We start from the raw sequence: 21,819 nt of genomic DNA, 5'->3' as shown, positions 1-21,819 counted from the left end.
AGGAGCAAGAGAGAGAGCACATGTTACGGGGATACAACGAAAAACTAGCAACATTTTTTTGGTCTTCTCAACACATCAGATGGTACACCTCTTCAGTCATAAAGAACTTTAGGATAAGCGACGATTGTCAATGACTAAACTAGTATCGGTTTACACAGGTAAAGAGATCTTCGATAAAAGATACAAATATGTCCATTGCTTTAAAGATGGTATATGTTCTTGTGTCGATTTCTGGTGACATTTTTGAAGATTGTTGATCCTCATAAATTAGGTTTCTATAATACTACTCGTTATAATTCAGTAGAAGCTTATGAATGGTCAACCTACAGAAGATATATAGTGCATGATGCTCTCAGCAATTTGGTTCATCATACAAGTAGACATAAACTTTATGAGCCTCTCGCCTGGTAAATACACTTGCTGTCGGTAGGCTATGACAATAGATAATATATATTAACAGCTTTGTGTTACACAACAAGCCCGTCTAGCTCAGTTGGTAGAGCGCAAGGCTCTTAACCTTGTGGTCGTGGGTTCGAGACCCACGGTGGGCGTTTCTTTTTTTCTTTTCTTGAAGGAAAAAAAAAACTTTTCGGTGGAAAAATTAATAATTTTGGATTTGAAGGAAAATAATAATAACTTCAATAATTAGAGAGGTCAGTGGGATATACTCCAACCACGTTCGTTCAATCACACAACTCGCTCTCTCCATTCGTTCGTTCCAGGTACGTGATTTGCTTCCTCAGATCTTTCTTCGATCTCCGTCTCATCTTCTTCGGATCTGATTGGATCTCATCCAGTTGATTTAGTTTCATTTCGACATCGCGATTGTAACCTTTTTTTTTTTCTCTCCCTTTCCACAGGATTTGTGGAGCGGTTTGATTTGATATTGATCTGCGACAATGGGAGCGGCTGGTATCGACATGGATGAAGGAGCTCTCGAGATCGGAATGGGTAAAGTCTCCCGATCATGGATCTCATATTAGTCCTTGTACTTTGTGTATTTCATGTGATTGTTCCGCTTTGTATTGATTTGTGCATAATCAACCCTTTTCTGTAGATTATTATTATCTTTTTAAGATGCTGATTTGAGAATCTTTGAATTTGTGTAGAGTACAGAACTGTCTCAGGGGTTGCTGGACCTTTAGTCATTCTTGAGAAAGTGAAGGTAAGCTGATACGTTTTAGGTATCAATTATAATCAAAAACAGAGATCAATAAGAAAAGCTTAGTTATATTGATTTGAACTTAGGAATTACAGAGGAAACGATTACAGATCAAGAGATATCTCACATTCTCTCATCTCTAAAATCACTCAAACTCTCGATCCCTCTCCCTCCACACTCTCACGTTATTATAAAGCTAAACCATTAACTAAACCATGGTTACTTTTAGACTAACCCAACCTTACTAAGGTTACTTTGCCACTTGTAATCCATATCCATTAATCATTTGATCCTTAAAGATCACCACTTGTATCATTACTCCCGCCTTTGAAATTCACCTTGTCCTCAAGGTGATGATCTTCAACCTGCCACGGGTTTAAACGAAACAGCTTCCACAGAGAGCTTTGTGGGGTATGATCTCTGTGTAACCCATTTTGACTGTGGTTCCTGTTAGCACATCCTCAGATTGACCTTTACTGCTCGTACAATTTAAACCAGTTTCCATTAAGCCTCGTTTAGATTGTGCAGCGCACTGAGCGACGATCTTCTCGATGTAATCTGTCTCAGTTGTAGAGAAGAGTTGCAGAACTGCAAAGGCAATCAGCTTCATATTCCCTTTTGCAAGTGGTGCTGTTTGAACTCTCATGCTTCCCTCCTGTAGTGCTCCATATATTTTTATGAACTCATCTACTTCTTTGTTCATAGCTTCCCATGATGTTATGCCAGAAGTTCCTGTTCTATAACAACTAGGATATTCCTGTTCAGTTAACCTGAGCTCCAAACTCTGCTTCTTTCTGTCAACTTCTGAGTTCTTCCTAGTTCCCACCTTTACCTTTGCGATGTCTAACTCCAGGGAAAAGAGAGCTCTAATCACCGTACTGTATTGTGACCTGAGCTCTTCACGCATGTTCACACCTCGTCTGTCCAGCATCAAGATTAGAGAGAAGTTCTGAAACATCTTTCTCTTCTTTGAAACCTCTGCCCGGAGTAATATCTTTAACAAACAGACCATACTGACCACCATTTCCTTCCCAGTAAGCAGCTCTCTCGTGCTTACTTGTGTTTTCAGCCGGTTGTTAAGCCCTCCTAGTTCCCCATCATCCAGTTCGGTATGCAGAAGGTAGAAGACTTGAAGTTGCTCCTGGTCTGCGTCTGCTGCAAAAGTTTCTGTAAACTGAATAGCAGCGAGACCTTTAGAGATGACCAACTTTGAAGCCCATTTCTCAGGTGGCCCAGCATGAGTTCTCACCAACAGTCTTGAAGAATTCGGCTCCTTCCACATGAGTGCACCTGCATTGAATATCTGAACCTCATACTGGTAATAGTCTCTTCTGTCTACACCCATTTCAGGAGCCAGTGGTGCTCCATGCTTCTTCACCATACATCCTTTGCTTCTTATTTTGTATACCATCTCCCTATTGAAGTCATCCCCACCTAAATCCTTGACCTTTCTCTTCCTTGTAGCTCCTGGCAGTGATATTTTTTCAAACAAATGAATTGTTATGATCACCGCCTCATGCGTATTCTTCTGCAACTCGCATTTGACCTTTGATTCTGATTTAAGAGGTTTCGTCATTGGCTTAGCTGGTGCAGTATTGGGACCACAATCACTCCCCACGCTGAGACAGAGAAGTAGCATATTTTTTCCATCTGGATTGCTCTTCTTTCTTTTCTTCCACTCCCTGAAGAACGTGATCAGCCTTTGGTGACAATTTGCCTTGCGCTCGTTCCCTTTTTTTTTCTTCTCAGTCCTATTAGCTGCTCTTTCCCTGTTGTTACTTTCACCCCCTGTGCTCAAGTAGATTTCCGCAGTTTCCTTAATCAATATCCCACCTGGATCCCATGCACCACCAACCACAGAAGCCCAATATACTCTATCGGTTTGTCTCTCCTGTGTACCAACCATCACCAGAAAGACAAGTCTGACACACCCCTGCTTCAACTTGTCTCTCGTTTCTAGCTTGATAGAGAATAACTTATCATTCTGCTTCACCCGAATTTGTAACAGTGGCAGTTCTGAAAACATTTCTGTAACCTTTTTCTTATTTTTACGGTTGATCATAAGTCTCTTCCCCGCTGAAGTAACAAGTGAGGGAAGCTTTCTATATCCCGTGTGTTTGTATTTCAACTCAGCTCCCTCACTAGTCTTGGCAGTGGCAACCTGTGTTTCTTTCCGCATCACCGAAACTCTCTTTCGCTGGTTGAGCTTCTGCTTGAACTTGTATTTCATCCTCTCAAGCAATTTGTCGATCACTTGGCAGGCAGAACTCTCACTCTCAATCCACTTTCCCAGTCTGGAAACACATGACAGAAGCTTCCCATGAGCTACATACTCAAGCCTCAGCCTTGCTCTTCTCCTCGTAATGACAGCTGAAAACATTTCTCTGATCTTCTTACGCTTGCAAGCTTTGTGTTTGAGCTTAAGCTTCTTCCATTGGGCAAGCTCCTGCAACACTCTTTTCTGTTTCACCAATAAGTCTCTGAATCTCAACTCCTGCTTGATTCTCTTCATCATACACTCTATCTTCGTTCTCTTCTTCTTCCTTTTCTTCTGCCCTCTTTTTCCTCCCACATGCATTTGATCGAACACCTGGTGGGCACACTTCTCCCTCTTGGTCTCAAGCAACTCCTTGCTTGCATCTTTACCCCTCTCGAAGTACGGCTCCACTTTTTGATCCCAACAAATTAAGGTTTTACCATTTTGCATCTCTTGCGAAGCCACTTGATGATCATCCGCAAGTTCATTCTTCCTCTCAAGTGTCAGTTGAATCGGTTCCATCAGTAGACATAAACTCTTCAAGGATCCTTCCACATGACCATGATCTGAGTCTTCTGCAGCAAACGTCTCTTCCTCCAGTGATTTCTTCGCAGCATCTTCTTCATCCTCACGTTCAATCATGCGACGGCACTCTTCCAGCATCTCTAGTCGGGCCTTCCTTTCCTCCTCAAGCGTCCTCACCGGCCTGTCATAGTTCACAAAGGCCCGGATCTCTTCTATCTCCTCCATCGAGGTACCACCCGCCAAAGCGATTTCGATCCAGCGCTCGGTCCAGTACTTCTCCATCCGCTCCAGGTGTGAGGATCTGCTACACCGCTCTTGGACAACCATAGCCGGCTTCGGGAACCTCATGTCCCTTTCCGGTTGTTGCTCCACAACCAACGGTCTCATCCTCTTCACGCCCTGTTGCATCTGGTTCCACACTTGATCGATTTCAGATCTCGTCGACATGGGGTCTCCGGAATCGAACGGCTCTGATACCAATTTGATACGTTTTAGGTATCAAATCATAATCAAAAACAGAGATCAATAAGAAAAGCTTAGTTATATTGATTTGAACTTAGGAATTACAGAGGAAACGATTACAGATCAAGAGATATCTCACATTCTCTCATCTCTAAAATCACTCAAACTCTCGATCCCTCTCCCTCCACACTCTCACGTTATTATAAAGCTAAACCATTAACTAAACCATGGTTACTTTTAGACTAACCCAACCTTACTAAGGTTACTTTGCCACTTGTAATCCATATCCATTAATCATTTGATCCTTAAAGATCACCACTTGTATCAGAAGCTTTACTTAAACTCTGAGGATTTATTAAACTGTTTGTGAAATGTAACAGGGGCCAAAGTACCAGGAGATTGTTAATATTCGCTTAGGTGATGGATCTATGAGACGTGGTCAGGTTCTGGAAGTTGATGGCGAGAAAGCTGTTGTCCAGGTTTCTTGATCTTTTTCCTCTTACTCTACCTACATTGCAGACTGTACAGGTTCTTCTCTCTTCTCAATAACGTATTGGTTTCAGGTTTTCGAAGGAACATCTGGAATTGACAACAAATTTACCACCGTTCAGTTCACAGGAGAGGTATATATTAAGTTGATTGGTTAGCTTTCCGAGAATTTATACAGTTTTGTTGTTTAAAATGGTATGTGTTTCAGGTTTTGAAGACACCTGTATCACAAGACATGCTTGGACGCATATTTAACGGCTCTGGGAAGCCAATTGATAATGGTCCTCCTATTTTGCCAGAGGCATACCTTGATATCTCTGGTGAGTGTTTATTGCTTCATTGTGTGATCTCTCAAGAAAATAAAGATTGTTTTAATTGTGTTGGTGAATAATGTGTATAGGAAGTTCAATCAACCCCAGTGAGAGAACCTACCCTGAAGAGATGATACAAACAGGGATTTCTACCATTGATGTCATGAACTCCATCGCTCGTGGACAGAAGATTCCTCTTTTCTCTGCTGCTGGTCTACCTCATAACGAGATCGCTGCTCAAATTTGTCGTCAGGCTGGTCTTGTTAAGCGGTTAGAGAAGACTGAGAACCTAATTGAGGTAATCATATGCCCCACTCACCACCACTAAAGTAATTTTTTTTTATCTTTTGAGGATCATGCTGAAGTGTAAGTGTGTCTGTGCACACATTCACTTTCTAAGAAGCATTTAAGCACCTCGAAGAATCCGTGTGATTATTTTACTTCTTTGACAATTGAGTATTTTACTTCCTACTTTCAGTCTCTGATTATTTGGTTGCCTTGTATAATAATCTCCTTCGATTTATTCCCTTGTGTGTTTTCCAGGACCATGGAGAGGACAACTTTGCAATTGTTTTTGCAGCTATGGGTGTAAACATGGAGACGGCTCAGTTCTTCAAGCGTGATTTTGAAGAAAATGGATCAATGGAAAGAGTTACTCTTTTCCTGAACCTGGTAACTATGCGTCTTGACTTCGTTGATAGTACTAATATATTATGTTAATGATGTGTTGACATTTAGTATGCATTCCACTCCAACAGGCAAATGACCCAACCATCGAGAGAATTATCACTCCTCGAATTGCCCTTACAACCGCTGAGTATTTAGCATATGAATGTGGGAAGCATGTGCTGGTTATATTGACAGACATGAGTTCCTATGCAGATGCTCTTCGTGAGGTAAAATGTATTTCATTGGTTTCTGTGTTTTGTCCCATGATACATAACTCGATTTAGGATTTCGAAAACCCCAACCAGCATGATGTTACATTTTATTTTTGACAACAGCACGAATTCTGAAGTATTTTGATGACTGTAGGTCTCTGCTGCTCGAGAAGAAGTACCTGGGAGACGTGGATATCCGGGTTATATGTACACAGATCTTGCAACTATTTATGAGCGTGCAGGGCGTATTGAAGGAAGAAAGGGTTCCATTACCCAAATCCCTATCCTGACTATGCCCAATGATGGTAAAAATTTCATATCATTCTTGGATATTCTCTTCTTTCTGGTTGAACAACGCTCATACTATCTTGTGGTGTAATACTCAGACATCACTCACCCTACTCCGGATCTTACTGGTTACATTACTGAGGGTCAGATATACATTGACAGGCAACTTCACAACAGACAGGTGCGCTATACTTCATTCATTTTTTGTATCTGTAATAAAAGAAGTTTCTCATTCATTTTCGTTCATCCCTAAAACAGATATATCCACCCATCAACGTGCTTCCATCACTTTCTCGATTAATGAAGGTAGCTAAGCCATTGTATTATATACCTTATGGATTCACATTGATAGAAACATAATAACTTAACTTACTTTGAGCATCGTTAAATTATGCAGAGTGCTATTGGTGAGGGAATGACTCGCCGTGACCATTCTGATGTGTCCAACCAGGTTCACTATCTATAACTAAAGCATCTCATATGGTTATTTAGTATCATCAAAACCAATTCATAATATCATGTATTATTAATTTCAGCTATACGCAAACTATGCAATCGGGAAGGATGTTCAAGCCATGAAAGCTGTAGTTGGAGAAGAAGCTCTTTCTTCTGAAGATCTGGTACCTTTCTCTATTTCATCACAGTCATCATGTTCATACCAAATACTCACAACAATAATTAACTCAGCTTCTTGTGGTGTGGTTATGCAGCTGTATTTAGAGTTTCTGGACAAATTTGAGAGGAAGTTTGTGATGCAAGGAGCATACGATACAAGAAACATCTTCCAGTCACTTGACTTGGCATGGACACTGCTCCGTATCTTCCCTCGTGAGCTTCTTCACCGTATTCCAGCCAAAACACTTGATCAATTCTACAGCCGCGACTCCACAAGCTAAAGCTTTCTTAAACAGCCTCTATGTTGCTCCATTCTTATTTGGAAGTTTGGAACTTAAATTATGTCTCGAGAAGAAAAAACAAGATTGCGTGAAAAAAAAAACTCGGAGAATTGTGATTTGGGATTATTCTTTTGTTTTTCATTTGTATAATAAAGGCTTTGTGTACGAAAGCCTAGTAACACAAACGCTGTTTATAAGCCTTGTGTTTTTGTCTTCCAAACTGGTGAATCATGTATTTCTCTTTTGTAATAATCTATTTCCTTGAACACTCTTATTATACATATGTGCCATATCTTGTATTTGGTGAGTTCTCTGGTTGTAAGATAGAGAAACTATTATACGAATCCAAATCAAGAATGGTCCCGTCCCTATGATAATTTCTATGAATATAACAGTCCAGCTTTTATATAAAGATGACAGTGTTTATTTGATAGTGTCATAATACGGGTTTGGAAGTTGGAACACAAAACTGAAAGCGTTAACAAGAAATAATGCTGTCCACAATCTTTTGTTTTGTAGACTTTATGTTGTCCACAATCTTTAGACGTGCATACTTCGTATTCGAAAAAACATATCAAGATAATTATGATAATACAATCAAAGACTCGTATAAAAAACCTCATTATAGCATTCTCACAATGTCAGTCCCAAACCAAAAAGAAACTCATGTTTGTGTTTCAATCGTAAAAAAAAAAGAAGTATTTCAGTAATTAAAATCTTCAGTTTTGGGTAATCCAAGAAGAGGACCAAACCATTTATCGACCATTCCTCGAATGCTTACCTTCAAGAAGAACAAACATCCATGATCATGGCCGTGATCGTCATCTTTGCCGTTGACATCAAAAGGCTCTTCCCGCCAATAAATACGCTTGGATGTCACTGGATCAAAGAGAGGCTCTTTAACCTTGACGTATCGACGTTGTAACGACTTAGACATATGCTCGAACGGAAGCGTCTTGGTCCCAGCTGGATAACGGAACGGAATCGGAGTCTTTAACGACACCTGCTGATCCTCCGTCTCCCTCTCTTCCGCCGGCGTTGGCGCCGACGGCACTATTTGATAAGAACCCAGTGATTAATATCTGTTTTTATGAGGTTTTGGAGCAATATATAAATATAAGCAACAAGGGTTATGTGTCAACTATATAATTAATGTTGGATTAGGACTTAGATATAGAGAAGATAGCATATCTATAATTATATACAAGGCGGGTTGTTAGTATTTATCTCTGGAATGTAATGTGAAAATTTCCAAAGGTAGATCGGATTAGGATCGAAGATTAGAGAAGATTTAAACTTTAGAAAGAGTCGTTTGTTTTAATTAGTCGTACTAGGGATTAACCCGGGCTACGCCCGGGATTTTTATTTTTTTTCTAATTTAAGTTGTTAAATTATTTATATTTAGGTTATGATATATATTTATATAAATGTTAAGATGCATGTCATAATTAAAATTTATTTTTAAATTTTAACACGTTAAATTAACATACTTTTTACTATTTAAATATTTTTTATAATTTTGTTGGCTATCTAATTATCATATTTAGCAAAACTATATGTTGAGTGTTGGAATAAATGTTTTAGATATTTAATTAAACTGCAGAGTATTTTCGGATCGACCACATGCTCAACAATCGATCGATCCATAAAAAGATGGTCGATCTCCTTGGCCAGGTAAGTACAATTTTAGCAAAAATATCTTTGATTTTCAAATATTAAGTATATAACTATTCTTTTGAATATTGTTTTTTGAATTGTATTTTTTCATTAAATTATTGTATTATAATGTTTATGTAAATATTTTTTGTGATGTTTGAATTTGTGTTGTTCGTATACTTAACCTAGATGATATTGATGTTTAACAATTTATTGTTTTCTGGAAATAGAAAATAATGATATATCAAAACGTATCTAATACTTGTTAAATAATAGTATAATGTAAACTACATCCATTATTTGAAAATAACCATTTGTTATTTTTATTTTTATTTTTAACAGATATTATTTTTATTTAAAAACATTATTCATATATAATATAATAGTTTAAGTTTAGAAGATTAATATATATATATATATATATATATATATATATATATATAAATTATGTATATTTTTTTAAAAAAAATTAAGATATTATATATTGAGTAACTGAATAAAAGCTGAATTTCTTATCTTGAAAATCAAATATTTATATTTTTTTCTTCATGTTATACTCACCAATTCATCATTGATATTTATAACTCAGTATGTTTTTAAAAAAACTTAGTTTTAAGTAATAAACGAATTTAATAAATTAAATTTATCACCTATAATGTTCAGTAAACTATATTTGAAAACTCTCTAAAATTATATTTTAAGCATAATATTACTATTATTTAATTTAAGTTATTTTAAGCATAATATTTGCTAAACCAACTTAAATTATATTTACAATAGGACCATCCTAAACCGGTTAATAAACCAAAAATAATTCTAAACCAACATGAACTAATACTTGATTCGGCGAGGAAGGAAGTGTTTTGGGATAAACGCTTGAATGGTTATTAACTGTAATGGTTTGATCACAAAAGAGTTAGTATGAACATTAACAATAAAATTATGGATTAGATTAATTTAAATTTGTAAAAATACCTTTGAGTCTATGAAAAGCAATTCAATCCCCATGGATAAGTTTGGCTTTTGGAAGTTACGGGTTTCCCAACAATGAATCCACCTAACAAAAAGTTCGTTGTTATAAAAAATCTCCTTCAAGGTTATTAAAGGTTTTTCGGACGGCAAGAGTTGATGGTGGAACCATTTTTTTGCTAGAGTGCTTTGAAGTTTTCCTTGATAGTGTGAGGTTGATGTTGATGGAATAAAAAGTTTTATAGGGACTTTCTTGATGTAAAACTATACATTTTTATTTTTTTTGTTTAATGTGGTATTTCCATGTTTATATAATTTACTACCATTATAAGATAGATGTACATTTTAAGATAGATGTTTAAATTTTAATATACATTTTTCCATTTTTTTAAATGTTTATTTCCATTTCTTACATTTTTTATTTACGTAATATCTATATTTTATATTTTAAAATAGATATTTAAATCTTAATGTACTTTTTCCATTTTTTTAAATTGTGTATTTACTTATATTATATATTTTATATTTTAAGATAGATGTTTAATGCTTAATGAACTTTTTCCATTTTTTAAAAAAATTGTTTATTTACTTATTACTATATATATAATTCATATATTATATATTTACATTATTTACTTATTATTTATTTTCCTGTATATGTATTTCCATTTCTTGTACTTTTTATTTACTTAATATTTCTATTTTACATTTTAAGATAGATGTTTAAATCTTAATGTACGTTTTTCCATTTTTTTTAAATTGTATATTTCCATTTGTTATACTTTCTATTTACGTAATATCTATATTTTAAATTTTAAGATATATTTTTAAATCTTAATGTAATTTTCTATTATTTGAATTTGGTATTTACTTATATTATATATTGACTTATTATTTATTTTTCTTTATATTGTGTATTTATATTTCTTATACTTTCTATTTAGTAATAATTTTATATTTTAAGATAGATTTACATTTTAAGATAGATGTTTAAATAATGATGTACTTTTTCCATTTTTTTTAAAATTTTTTATTTCCTTTTCTTATACTTTCTATTTGCGTAATATCTATATTTTACATTTTAAGATAGATTTTCGAAAATTAGTAATATTAAAATGTAAAACTTATAATTTATGCCACGTGTCATCTTTCGGGAGAATTTTTTTTTGCTGATGTGGACGCTCTATGGAGCCTCAAAAGGTCCCTTTTATTAGTATAGAGCCACATGTCATCTTTCGGGAGAATTTTTTTTTGCTGATGTGGACGCTCTATGGAGCCTCAAAAGGTCTCTTTTATTAATATAGATTCCTAAATCATTTGTCATTATAAATCATATTACGACTTTGATTTGATCTGTCACCCATAAGCTAGGTTTGAAACTATCGTATATGTTTTTGCTTCTTTTTTTTTTAAATATCGTATAAGCTTATTTGTATAATGAGAGAATAGTCCTAGCAATTGCGAGTCAGGACTCAGGAAATTGGCATTGGTCAAGCTGCTTATACCTTAAATGAACAAAATGTAGCATTTACCATCATCCAATATTACTTCATCCAGGTCACACATATCATAGCCAGTGCCGTGCGAAGGGTTTTAGGGGCCTAAGGCAAGTTTTAAAAATAAATTTATATACAACTATAAAGAAAATAATTTTCTAATACAATATATCACCTTCACGAAATACATAAGTTTAACACTTACAAGAATAAGTTTATTACATAAATATGCTATATTTCTATAAGAAAAAAGTATATGGATTTAGAAATTGAGTTATTTGATTCTCGTTGAGAGTTTTTTTTTAGAAATAAGTTTAAACAACTAAATTAGAAATTATTTTAAATTTTGGGGCCCTAGAAATTGTAATATTATTGAGGGGCCTAAGGCGAATGCCTTTTTCAATACACTGTAGGCCCATCTCCTGATCCCAAGAGAACATCTATTGCCATGGCGTTTCCAGCCAAAGCAATGGAAGCTGCAGCCGCTACGGCAGCGACTCCGAAGTCCTTTAATGATGACTTCACGGTGAGCTTCATTGATGCTGCCGCCACTGTGGGGATTTTGACGACGGTTGAGGGTTTGGAGGATGTGGATTTGAGACCGGTGAAAGATGGGATTGCGACGGTGGCTGAGGTTACTGAAGCCATGATGAAGATATTGTTTATCTAAGTGAAAGTTTTTGTTTTGTGGGTTATCCTTTGGCTGAATCGTTGGACTTGTGAGAGATAGAGAATTTGATAGAGCAATGAATGGCTCTAAAAGCAAACTCCACACATAGATGTTATCTTTAATGATGCGTTGTTATTGGCTGGTTAAGATACTATGTTATAACGTGGCATTGTGAGTGTATCGTGTTTGTCACATTTTGGTATTTAATTTGAGCCATTTGAGTATTCAATTTTTATCAAAAGCAAGGATATTTTTCAAAATTAAACTAAATTTATCTAGAATATTTGTATATGTAAGGTTACTGTTAGCTGAGATATGCGTGTGGAAATTGCTTCTTACTCAAATTAGTGAAAGTTAAGCGTAATTTTAGCGTTTGGAATTTTTGAAATCCTCTTTCAGTTCAAAATTCATATCCCATGGTTTATTAAGAATACAAGATGAGCATTCATGACTATGATATATGTATGTAGGTGTGTAAGTACATTTATACATATACATACATATAAATAAATAAAGATATACAGGGGAGGGGAAAGAACCGTGCACAGAATCATTCTTACCCGATTCCTCTTCTTCGCAAGGATGCAGATGAGGTTGTCATATAGTCACAGTTTCGATTTTTTTCTCTAATGTTGGTGCTGGTCTGTTTTATGTATATATGGGTCTTTTAAGCAGTACAAATGACAATAAAATGTAGTACACAGTGGTTATAGAAAACTTGTAGTACATAGCACATAATTTTTTTTTTAATTGTACTTATGTAATCCTGACTGCTCTACTTTCTTTTGCTTCTAACCATACAAACAGGCATCAACTGAATTATATAGATGAACATTATAAGCATTATATTGAGTAAAATTTGAGTAACAGGAAAGACTAAGAAGTTCAAAAAAAAAAAGAAAAAAGGAAAGGCTAAGAAAATCCAACTTCTTTTTAAACCATATTCTTCTTGACTAGATAATAATATCTACCAAGGAAAGAAGTTTCCCTAAATCGATCTTATAACAGCTTTATCAACTTCAACAAGATTATTTTATATATCATCATACTACTAATCAAATCGCTCATTGCGGATCATTGTAACTACTCCATGTCGAAATGGAACTTATGCTCTTTGAATTCATCATTCTCCCAGTAGTACTCATTGAAGCCTATGTTGCTAGTACCCCTTTTGACCTCTATCGATGTTGTTCCAATGCACACCCCCTTTGGACCCTAAACCCAAAAGAACAAAAAGATGAATGAAGGGTCCAAAACATCAGATTAATGGGAAAAATGACTGTATTGTATTTATTCTTACAGTTCTGCTTGTATCGGTTTCACCTTCACCTTCAGGTACAATGATTTGATCATCATTCATCAACTTTTCATAAAACTCCCTCCTCGGTGATTCTTTGTTTTCATCAAGTACTTCACTGAACTTGCCTTTCGGGTGTTTATCCTGCATAACACCCTCCCCCACACAAAAATGTTACTCACTATATTAAAACATGTTCGACTAAAGAATTATGTCGCTTTAATTGACCTGTGAAGAGAAGATATCATAAATCCCGGCTGAGGTAATGAAATAACGACCAGGACCAATAGGATCTATCATCTCATCGACTTCCTTAGTTGAAGACTTTTTAGAGATATAAACCATCGATTTTGAAGCTATGTCTGCCACAACTAAGTTAAAGGTAAGGCCAGACGACAGTTCTTTGTTGCTAGCAAGTTCATTTGCAAACTCACTTGTAGTCATTTTCCCCTGTATCAAGATCATGAGAACCCAAGTACTAATAACTTTTCATAATTAGGAAAGAAGTATCTATACCTTCAAGAACTTGACAGTAAGCAACTCGGCTCCTGTATGGGTAAAAGATGTTTGATTCGTCACATTCACAAGAAATGCAACTCGGCCTTTCTTAGAACAACCCAACCATGTCCCTCCTGTTTTCTCATCTCTTCCACCTAATATGTCTTTTGTTTCCTCATCTCTATCCCACCAAGCAGCCGGCTTAATTACCCTTAGTTTAAACCAAACACTTATAATTACTGATTGAGGATATGATAGATTATATAGGAAATTAACACTCCCCAAAGAGCATGGAGGTCTCGAGTTCAGGGATATTCAGAGTTTTAACGACGCATACCTCACAAAGCTCAGCTGGAGGATCTTAAACTACCCAGATAGTCTACTTGGTCGAACCCTTTTAGGTAAATATTGTTCTTCGGAGCCGTTTCTCTCGGTTGATCTTCATGACGGTTGCTCACATGGATGGAGAGGAATCATCACGGGACGGGATTTAATTCTCCAAAACTCTGGCTGGGCCATCGGTAATGGACAGAGTACAAACATCTGGGACAAGCCTTGGCTTAGTCTAACAGAGCAATTGCGCCCAATGGGTCCAGCACCTGAGGGGCTCCTCACACTTACGATATCGGACCTCTTTCACCCAGATGGTAACGTGTGGGATGTGGAGAAAATTCGCCAGATCCTACCCTTTGAGGAAGACAAAATCCTCTCTCTCAGACCCAGTTTGACAGGTGCTCCTGATAAACTAATGTGGTTGAAAGATGTCTCTGGCACCTACTCCACAAAGACTGGATACATAGCAGCATTAGCGTCGCAGCCGGAGCCCATAGTAGCCACACAGACCGATCAAGAATTTGACTGGAAGAAGAATGTCTGGAAGCTACAGACAGCTCCTAAAATCCAACTCTTTGCTTGGAAAGTCTTTCATGGAGCTATACCCTGCGGAGAGCAATTACTTCGAAGACATATCAATGTGGAAGGGACGTGCAAAAGATGTGGTAGCCTCGAGACAATAGAGCACCTGTTCTTACACTGCGAATTCTCAAAACAGGACGTATGGAACAGCTTCTGCAGCAGACGATGCTTACCCCCATCTGGAATTGCAGTAGGATCCTTGGCACCCTGGATCCTTTGGCAAATTTGGAAGGCCAGAAACAACCTTGTCTAGCTGAAGGTCTCGCACTGCGGGCAGCGATTCTTCACTGCAGAGAACTCGCCATCCCAAGAATCAGATGTGAATCGGACTCGTCCCAACTTGTCAAAGCTTTGACAGAAGATGGTTCCTTTGCGGAGCTCTATGGTGTCGTGGCCGACATTAAATCTATCTCTTCCTCTTTTGAATTTGTTTCCTTTACCTGGATCTCACGTGAGAGTAACAGGGTAGCTGATAGTTTAGCAAAGCAGGTTTTGTCTGCTGAACTTGCCATTATGGCTTCAACCAACTCTGCTTAAGAGCTTTTACGAATGAAATGTGTTTCAAAAAAAAAAACTTATTACATGTTTTCTCTGTCTTGCAGGAGCAGCAGCTGGTAGCTAGAGTCTTGCCAAACGAACCAAGCTGTCCCCATTTTCTCTCTTCTGATGATCTGAATCTTCTCGACGAAACTGCTTTTGTTGTAATGACTCTTTCTCTCTATTTATAATCGATTGATTGTGTGCTTTTCCTTTATTTTTTTGTTCACCTGTCCACGTCAGTCCACATCGACTTTTGGTAGTTGCGTGGATAGTCATGATCTACCAAAATCGTTCCTGGATTGAGTCATGATGTAGCCATGTACATGGTGAAATATACATGAACTATATTACTTTTTTTTTTCTTTGTGATTGCGCCATTACACCTAAGAATGCCATATGACAATTGTTTTATATGCTACTTTTTCTGTTACCACTAACTGTTTTTATTTCAACTTTTTGAAACTCTGTCCTTTGGCCAAAAAAAGAGAAAATTTGAAATTCAGTTCTTTGGCCAAAAAAAGGAAAAAGTTATACAGAACTTAGTATATATCTTTTCAGTTCTTTAGTATTTTTTTCTTTAGATGCATGATTGGTACACTCCCTCTTTCTTTCTATTATTAAAATCACCTCTCACTTTATGCATGATTAGTATTAAACACTGAAACTGATGGTTGTGGCAACAATAACAGCAGTTAGAAAGTCGACGTTTAGGTCATTAGAAGTAGCAATCTCTTTTTTCTGCTCATCCTCCTGGACAAAGAAGAAAGAGGGTGTAAACTTAAAGAAGTCTAGGGCGCTTCTGGCCCAGCTATAAGTTGACTCCAAAACTTCCCACCTGCTAAACGATGTATCTTCTTCTTCCTACCAATTTTGCTACAGCTCGTGTCATTGTCACTCTTCTCGTCGAGGTTTAGTAACGATGAGTCATGTGCATGTTATAAACTTAAGAAATATTTGACCTTTAATAAAATACATAACAATAAGTGGTTGGGTTGCTCAGAGAATCCGTTGAGTCTTTGGTCTAAGTGATTAGCGTTTAGTAATATCGTAAGCAAAAAATGGTTTTAGTTAATCACAAAGGCATACCTACGTGACGTTGAGTTTAAGTGTCCTACTCCTACCTAAAAACCCACGTTAAATTAATTGGTCACACGACAAAGACCTGTAAACTTAAAGCATAACATGAGATTGTTTTATTAAGAAAATGAAACCTAGTTTGGCAGGAACGGACTTATGTATCAATTATTTTAATGGCCTTACACATGTCTTGTCTTCATTCTTCTGATATCATATTCAAGGGTCTTTACCGTCTAGTAGTTAAGAGATAAATGTGGACTTAAAGTTACATATTAACATGCCAATGTTGCATTACTGACCCACCTAATCTCTCTTATAGTATTCAACAAGATAATATAAATCTCTTTTCCTAAAGTTATAACCAAAGTAATAAAAAGGAACAATGATTATCCGGAGAGGAGGAAACATATCCTCAATAAAACACTTAGAACTAAAGGCACTGTAGACAGTAAAGTTGTGTGCAAAAACAAGAAACAGAGTGAGAGTAAACAAACTCAAACTGAGATATTATCCTTCTCTAAAAGTCATCATCGTCTTCCTCAGCCATATGCTTAGCCAACTCTTCCTCCTCTTCTCATCGCTCTCTTTCTCCTTGCGGGTGTTGGGAGGACACCTCAAAGCTCTGACCGCCTTGTTATGCATGTTGAGGCAGAACGCGATTCTCGAGTTAAGCTCTGTCTGTGGCTCATTCGTGGAGTAGATGTCCCCTGTTTCATTGGAGACCATGCACCCGTTTTTGTGATCGATGGTCGCGTCCATTGCTCCGTCGCGTATGGCCTTTGGCACTATGCTTTCAGCATCAGCCACAGGGTTTGCCGAGCTGAGCCTCAGCTTTTTGGCGACGTCAGGAAGGGATATCAAATAGAAGATGATTTTTATGTAGCAAAGAAAAGGTACACACAACAGATGGAAGATAATGACCAAAGGATGAGCAAGAGAGTATAATGGAACACATCAACTAGGTTGGAGACTAGTTAGTGATATGACTGCAAGTGGAAAATGATTAGGGAAATGGATATAAAAGTGTATGAAAGCATAAACAAGAAAGAGCTACCTGCTGGTTTGAATGTAATGCAGGTAGTTACGAAGCAACAGGTTTAGAAGTGTTTCATGTATTCAACACAAAAAAATTTCAATCAGCGAACAAAAGTTTCATAGCAATGAACGTAGAGGTTTAAACACACACATACCTGACCCAACTCATCATGGCGTAGTGTTGCAGAGTGATGCAAGGCAAGAAGATTCCTGCATGTATAAACAAATGAAACCAGAGAATTAACAGTTAAACTACTGATTAGTACTAAGATGGGAAGAACCAAGTACAAAAAAGAAAAAACTAAAAACAACCCGTCTGTTAACTACAACTAACCCGCGGATTTCAGCAAGATCGCCAGTTAGCTCATAACTCAAGGAATAGTAAAAGTTTCAAGTTCCTTTCGCGTAAGAACCTTAAGCCAAGAGAGCATGACCCGCGCAAGTACTGCAGTATCATCTTCAATGCCGCACCGTGAGACTCCTTCGGATCTTTCATATATCTACTTAGCACTCCGACACTGAATGATAAGTCAGGACGTGTATGAAGTAGATATCTAAGGCAACCAATGCTTCGCCGGTACTCTTTTGGGTCGACACTTCTCTCATCTGGTGACTTAGTGAACTTAGCGTTCATCTCCATTGGAACATGTGTTGCATTGCAAGCTCCCATTCCGGTTTCCTCAAGGATCTTGCGTGCATACCTATCCTGTTTCAGAACAATGCCATCATCTCCTTGATGAACTTCTATTCCCAAGTAGTAGGTTAACTTGCCAAGATCACTCATCTCAAACTTATTTGCCATCTCTTTCTTGAATTCTTGTATTAGTTGAAGTGATGAACCAGTAACAAGTAGATCATCAACATACACAGCCACGATCAGAAGTTTGCCATGTTCCTCCTTGCGGTATAATGAGGGTTCTTTTGAGCATCGGTGGAAGTTTAAGCCACGCAGGATTTGATTCAGTTTCAAGTTCCACGCCCTTGGAGCCTGGCGCAAGCCGTAGAGAGCCTTCTTGAGCTTATAAACCTTATCCTCTTGACCTTTAACAACGAAACCATCAGGCTGTACCACATAAACTTCTTCTTTCAGCTCTCCATGGAGGAATGCTGTTTTAACATCAAGATGGTGGATCTCCCACCCATTAGAAGCGGCTAGTGCAATGATCAAACGAATCGTTTCAACTCGAGCCACCGGTGCAAAGACTTCATCATAATCAATCCCATGCCTTTAGACGTATCCCTTTGCTACTAACCGTGATTTAAACTTACTGATACTTCCATCGGCATTGCGTTTTATTTTAAACACCCATTTAAGACCAATAGGCTTTTTACCAGATGGTAGTTCAACGAGATCCCATGTGTTATTCTTTTCTATAGAGAAGATTTCGTCTTTGCAAGCATCTACCCAAACTTTTAGCTTCTTGGCCTCAGTATAGTCCCATGGTTCCTCGTTTATTACCATCAATAGTCGTTCACTTTCAATCTCAGCCAATAGAATGTAGTCATCGAGATAAGAGGGTTTGGACCTTACTCGTTGAGACCGTCCTATCTCGTGAACCATCAATTCATCAGCTTCCTGAGTCTCTTCGTCCTTCTTCTCGACTGTCTCTTGTAGCTTAAGTGCTTTATCTGGACAGTCGGAAGCATAATGACCTAGCTTATCACACTTGAAGCATGTGATGTGCGAAATATCTCCGCTTAGTCGTTGTCTATATGCTTCTCTTTGACTCTGGAATGAAGATCCGGAGCGGCCACGTCCTCGTCCTCGCCAATTTGAGCGACCACCTCGTCCACGGCCTCGCCCCCCATAATTCTCTTGATTCGTATCAGCATACATAAGTTTCCCTTGATCGTCACGAGAATCTTCTTCTTCGTCTTCAGCTATTCTTTCTTCATACGCTTTCAATCGTCCAACTATGTCTTCGAAACTGGTTGTATTAAGGTCCAAGACTTGCTCAAGAGAGGCAACCATATGAATATATTTCTTCCTTGGCAAGCTTTTAAGGAATTTCTTTACCAGCTTAGTTTCTTCAATCATCTCGCCCAGCGATGCAGACTTTGAAGAAATCTCCGAAAGTTTACCGACAAAAGTATCAATTGTATCTCCATCTTTCATCTTGAGTCTGTCAAATTCCGCCATTAATTAGGGTTTGTAACCTAGCTTCCTTGACTCTTTCGGCTCCAATGTGCCTTGCCTTTATCGCATCCCAAACCGCTTTTGATGTTTCTATGTCTCCAACTTGTAAAACTAAAGCCTCCGGTATGGACTGAAACAAAAACGCAATAGCCATATTGTTCTTCTTCTCATCTTTGGATCCTGGATCGATTGTTTCCCATACTTCACTGACTTTGAGCGCAATTTTCATTCGCATAGACCAGACTGTGTAGTTTGAGGATGTTAGCATAGGAAACTTGATGGAGGTAGGTTTTGTATCTTTGTGCATAGCGATCTCGTCTTTGTCGTCTCCCATGTTTGTTGAATTTGATCTTCAAGTTGCTTTGTATGGCTCTGATACCAAATGTAGAATCACACAATCGATATCAATAAGAAGTCCTTCTCTTATTCAATCAATCAAGTTCACAATCACAATATCAAAATCACTCAAAGCTCATAAGCTATGTCACATCTTGACATCTTCTTATATAGGAACCAAAGTTTCCTAAACACAATAGGTTTAACATAAAACAATATTTCCTAATCCTTTAGATTTTCATAACACACTAGGATTAGGTAGCTTCAATCTCAAGTTACTTCAAGCTAACTCCAACAATCACATCGATGGTTCTTCTGTTTAGGTTCTTGAGACGAGCAATGCTTGCCGTCTTGACGAAGAACAAGCTTTAGCCTAAGAGATAACCAAAAAGCAAACTCATGAAACTAAACCCATTATCATAATTCATAAATATAACTCATGATAAGGCAGGCAGCATGCATGATTAACCTCGGGGTACTTCTTCTGATCAATCAGAAAAAGAAGAACAATGAAGCTCCTAACGATTGAGATTCACGCACGCTGCATCGTGGAGGAGATGATCGATTGAGAAGGGGTGTTGGTTATCTTTCATCTCGACGTCCTGTGTCATTTTGCCCAACTCACGTACGTTGCTCTTCACAGAGACGGAAAGAAGATTAGGTTAGGATTATGACATCGATGGTTCTTCTGTTTAGGTTCTTGAGACGAGCAATGCTTATGCGCAAGCTAAGTGCCAAGTAATTAAGCTGTTAGAGATCATACGGGATCGTTTGAAGTAACACTAGCGTTTAGCTGAATGAACCCTCCTCTTCCACGACCACTGCGTCCTCCTCTCCCACAACCACCACGTCCTCCTCTCCCAGGTACCTACTCAGGCTCCATACTTTCATCATCATACTCAACGTTAACATATCTTTCCCCTGATACAACTGAGAAAACATAAAGCCACAGTCAGATCAACAAAAATGGAACCCTTCTCTAAGATTTTAGAAATAAGATTGATAAAGCAATGCTGCTACCTCTGTCTCCTCTTCCTCTGCCTCTTCTTTCTCTGCCTCAAGGTGATCCATCTACAACAAATAGATAAACATATAAAAGACAGGATCTTAGGGAGGATGAAAATGTTCATTATAAGTCACTGTAATTACCTCTTCCTTCGTAATCAATCTCAACAAATGGCTTCCCCAACTCGATTGGGATCGGACACTGGTAACTGCAACATAATTTAACAAGATATTAGCACCAGAGACATACTAGTGCTTAAGACAATGTAACTGTACCTAAAATATCAAAACAAACAAGCACTAAGAACTCACCCAACTGCGGATGTGTTCAGCTCCTTCTTCGAAAGCGTTATAGTGATCACTAACACATGCCTTGTTGTCTCAATCCTTCACAAGAAAAAAAGGAACAAAGAAGTAGTAACTAACATGCCTGGACAACAAAACTAAGAGCATACACATTATCAATCGACTTACGGAAGAAGGCCTTCCTCTTTACTCTCCCAGATATCAGTTATGTCAATGGATCCAATAGATGTGTGCTGATGGATTCCAGGAATCCTTCTCTGCATCAAGGATTACAGTAACAAAATAAATGGTCAGATAAAATAAAGCTGCTCCATTTTGTTATTAGGAACGGATAAAAGAACGCATACCTTAATGAGCTCGGCAATGGTCACACTCTTGTTGATAGCTTTTTCCATTGCCTTGAAAATAACTTCATTTTTTTGGTGTAAATGTTAAGAAATAGTAGTTTACAATGACACAGCTAATGAGGTATAGTTTACAAGTTGGTATGATTTTTTTTTTATATATCTAGCTTTGAAAGTTTTTTTTATCAAACAATAATGTTTCATCAAAGTAGTTTGCATATAGATCAAATAACAAATAACATGTATGGGATTAGCAAAATGTTGAAG

General features: G+C 37.4%; 3 protein-coding genes and 1 non-coding gene across 6 annotated transcripts; 2 read left to right on the top strand and 2 right to left on the bottom strand.

The window, feature by feature from the left end:
- Positions 1-478: 478 nt before the first annotated feature.
- TRNAK-CUU lies at positions 479-551 on the top strand. Its single transcript has one exon. It is a non-coding gene; the product is annotated as a tRNA-Lys (tRNA).
- On the top strand, positions 499-7,545 carry LOC125576531 (V-type proton ATPase subunit B3-like). The gene is made up of 15 exons (XM_048736801.1): positions 499-722; positions 861-951; positions 1,110-1,165; positions 4,787-4,885; positions 4,970-5,029; positions 5,104-5,215; positions 5,296-5,504; positions 5,750-5,878; positions 5,965-6,102; positions 6,242-6,392; positions 6,474-6,556; positions 6,634-6,681; positions 6,773-6,826; positions 6,912-6,995; positions 7,086-7,545. Exons 2-15 carry the CDS (start codon positions 900-902, stop codon positions 7,269-7,271), a joined length of 1,461 nt encoding a protein of 486 aa, XP_048592758.1. The 5' UTR covers positions 499-722; positions 861-899; the 3' UTR covers positions 7,272-7,545.
- LOC106358239 lies at positions 7,298-15,508 on the bottom strand. 3 transcript variants are annotated; one of them, XM_048736802.1, is made up of 7 exons: positions 15,355-15,508; positions 13,876-14,068; positions 13,588-13,809; positions 13,363-13,503; positions 12,623-13,277; positions 9,903-9,984; positions 7,298-8,353 (listed from the first exon to the last, which is right to left on the bottom strand). In XM_048736802.1, exons 1-5 carry the CDS (start codon positions 15,423-15,425, stop codon positions 13,146-13,148), a joined length of 759 nt encoding a protein of 252 aa, XP_048592759.1. In that variant the 5' UTR covers positions 15,426-15,508; the 3' UTR covers positions 7,298-8,353; positions 9,903-9,984; positions 12,623-13,145. The 3 variants fall into 3 exon arrangements, with proteins under 3 accessions (XP_048592759.1, XP_013653442.2, XP_048592760.1); XM_013797988.3 differs by lacking the exon at positions 9,903-9,984; XM_048736803.1 differs by lacking the exon at positions 9,903-9,984 and having other exon boundaries at positions 7,298-8,324.
- A 5,178-nt stretch (positions 15,509-20,686) lies between these two features.
- LOC111199365 lies at positions 20,687-21,603 on the bottom strand. The gene is made up of 6 exons (XM_022689375.1): positions 21,556-21,603; positions 21,377-21,465; positions 21,215-21,289; positions 21,047-21,111; positions 20,918-20,949; positions 20,687-20,827 (listed from the first exon to the last, which is right to left on the bottom strand). Exons 1-6 carry the CDS (start codon positions 21,601-21,603, stop codon positions 20,687-20,689), a joined length of 450 nt encoding a protein of 149 aa, XP_022545096.1.
- Between the last annotated feature and the right edge of the window lie 216 nt (positions 21,604-21,819).

This window comes from Brassica napus, chromosome A7 (genome assembly GCF_020379485.1).
Source record: "Brassica napus cultivar Da-Ae chromosome A7, Da-Ae, whole genome shotgun sequence".
In the NCBI taxonomy this organism is placed as follows: domain Eukaryota; kingdom Viridiplantae; phylum Streptophyta; class Magnoliopsida; order Brassicales; family Brassicaceae; genus Brassica; species Brassica napus.
This window is presented reverse-complemented; position numbering and strand designations above follow the sequence as displayed.